The sequence below is a fragment of the Echinops telfairi genome, unplaced genomic scaffold (genome assembly GCF_000313985.2).
Source record: "Echinops telfairi isolate 266 unplaced genomic scaffold, ASM31398v2 ScPeMD7_7475;HRSCAF=8513, whole genome shotgun sequence".
NCBI lineage: Eukaryota > Metazoa > Chordata > Mammalia > Afrosoricida > Tenrecidae > Echinops > Echinops telfairi.
The window spans coordinates 9,399,397-9,401,228 of record NW_022111379.1 but is presented as its reverse complement, the minus strand read 5'-3'; the positions used below and the strand labels follow the sequence as shown (position 1 = coordinate 9,401,228).

General features: G+C 61.8%; 1 protein-coding gene across 1 annotated transcript in view; it reads left to right on the top strand.

Annotated features, from left to right (window-relative positions):
- Positions 1 to 1,757, top strand: part of LOC101660280 (cholesterol side-chain cleavage enzyme, mitochondrial) — a 13,383-nt gene extending 11,626 nt beyond the window's left edge. Inside the window, exons 6-8 of the mRNA XM_004712033.2 lie at positions 434 to 600; positions 832 to 910; positions 1,356 to 1,757. Of these exons, the coding sequence (XP_004712090.2) occupies positions 434 to 600; positions 832 to 910; positions 1,356 to 1,742 (633 nt within the window). The 3' untranslated portion in view covers positions 1,743 to 1,757. The remainder of the gene's footprint in view (positions 1 to 433; positions 601 to 831; positions 911 to 1,355) is intronic.
- The last annotated feature ends 75 nt before the right edge of the window (positions 1,758 to 1,832 follow it).

The window sequence follows — 1,832 nt, the reverse complement described above, 5'->3', positions numbered from 1 at the left end:
TCTGGTTTCGGAGTCTTTGGGACCCATGGACGTTAGGCTCTGCAGATGCAGGCAGGCCCTGAGGCTCACGGAAGCGATACTCAGTTGGGGTGGTTTGTCTGAAGGAACACGGAGTGGTGCAGGGGTGTGACCAGGAAGGCAGTAGGGCTTGGTCTCTCGAGGCTCCTGGAGTTCTCTGGGAGGTGGCAGCGGCTGTGCCGGTGACTGCCAGCTGGAGGAAGCTGGGTTCCCATGACATGCAGGATAAGGGCAGGGACAACCCGTGCAGTTTACTCTTTGACTTATACTTGGCTCGTGCAGATGGTGGTCTTTGGAGAGTGGGAGGAGGGTCGGGGCCATGGGTCGGGAAGGAACACTTAGCTCAGGTCATGGACCTGGAAGAGGCCTGGGAGTGACAGACCGTCCTGGGCTCCTGTCCCTGGGCCCCTCCTAGACATCCATGACACTGCAGTGGAGCCTGTATGAGCTGGCCCGCAGCATGAGGGTGCAGGAGGCCCTGCGGGCTGAGGTCCTGGCTGCCCGGCGCCAGGCCCAGGGAGACATGGACAAGATGCTGAAGCTGGTTCCGCTCCTCAAAGCCAGCATCAAGGAGACACTGAGGCAAGTCCACCTTCACCTGTGTCCACCTCCTGCTGACAAAATCCCTGGGCATCGCCAGGCAGGGAGGTGGAGGAGATGGGTCGGGGAAGTGAGAGGTTGTTGGGGATACAGCTGGGATGGAGAGGGGGGAATAGCAGGACCTGCCTCCAGTTTCCCCGGGTGCCTCGGCTGGGCTGGGCACAGGCAGGCTCCAGGTCTTGGGCCTTCAGCCAGGGTCTGTTTCCCCGGCAGACTCCACCCCATCTCTGTGACCGTGCAGCGCTACCTTGCAAAGGATGTGCTTATTCGAGGTTATATGATTCCTGCCAAGGTAGGTGCAGGGCAGGGCAGGGCTGAGGCCGAGCCAGTCAGACAGGGGAGGTTGGACAATTATAGGCAGATGCAGGGGCTGGGGCTCTGTTGTGTTGGTGGTGCCCTGGGCCACAGAACCCTAGTTTGCACCCCGAGGAGTGGCCTCTGGAATGCTGGGAGTGGGGTGGGGAGGCGGGCCTGGGGTAGGAGAGAGAATCCATGGTGGCCTGAGTCTCAGGGTATACTCTGGGATGGGACAATCCCCTGGGACACATGTCCTTTGGTCTGTTGCTATCCCAGGATCCTAGCGGACCTGGGGCCGGGGACACCATCCTAGTTGATGGGTGGGTGTATGTTGGGCCAGAGCTCAGTCCAGGATCAGTGGGCAGCCATTCTGGGCAGCAGTGTGGGGGCTCCTCAGGCCTCAGGCCAGGCTCCTCAGGCCTCGGCCCACCTTGCCGCAGACACTGGTGCAGGTGGGCACCTTCGCCATGGGCCGGGACCCTGCCTTCTTCCCAAAACCGGAGTGTTTTGACCCAACCCGGTGGCTGAACAAAGATAAGGCCACCACCTACTTCCGGAACCTGGGCTTCGGCTGGGGGACGCGGCAGTGTTTGGGCCGGCGCATCGCGGAGCTAGAGATGACGCTCTTCCTCATCCACGTAAGCCAGGGTCACCTGCCCCCCACACCCCCTGCCCTGCTCTGCCCGCAATCCCTTTCTCCTCATGGGGGCTGGCCCATTCCTCATACACCGGTGCCCCTGGCCATCCACGTCCCCTCCCCACCAGCAGGGATGGGGTGGGGTTGGGTGGAGGGGGCTGCATGGAAGCAAGTTACGAGCAAGGTCTGAATCCAGGAGAGAGCACAGGTGTGTGCCCAGGTGCTGTGAGGACTTAGAGGAGATGCTGGAGGCAAACTTCGCAAAGCCCCCTGCCCCAGC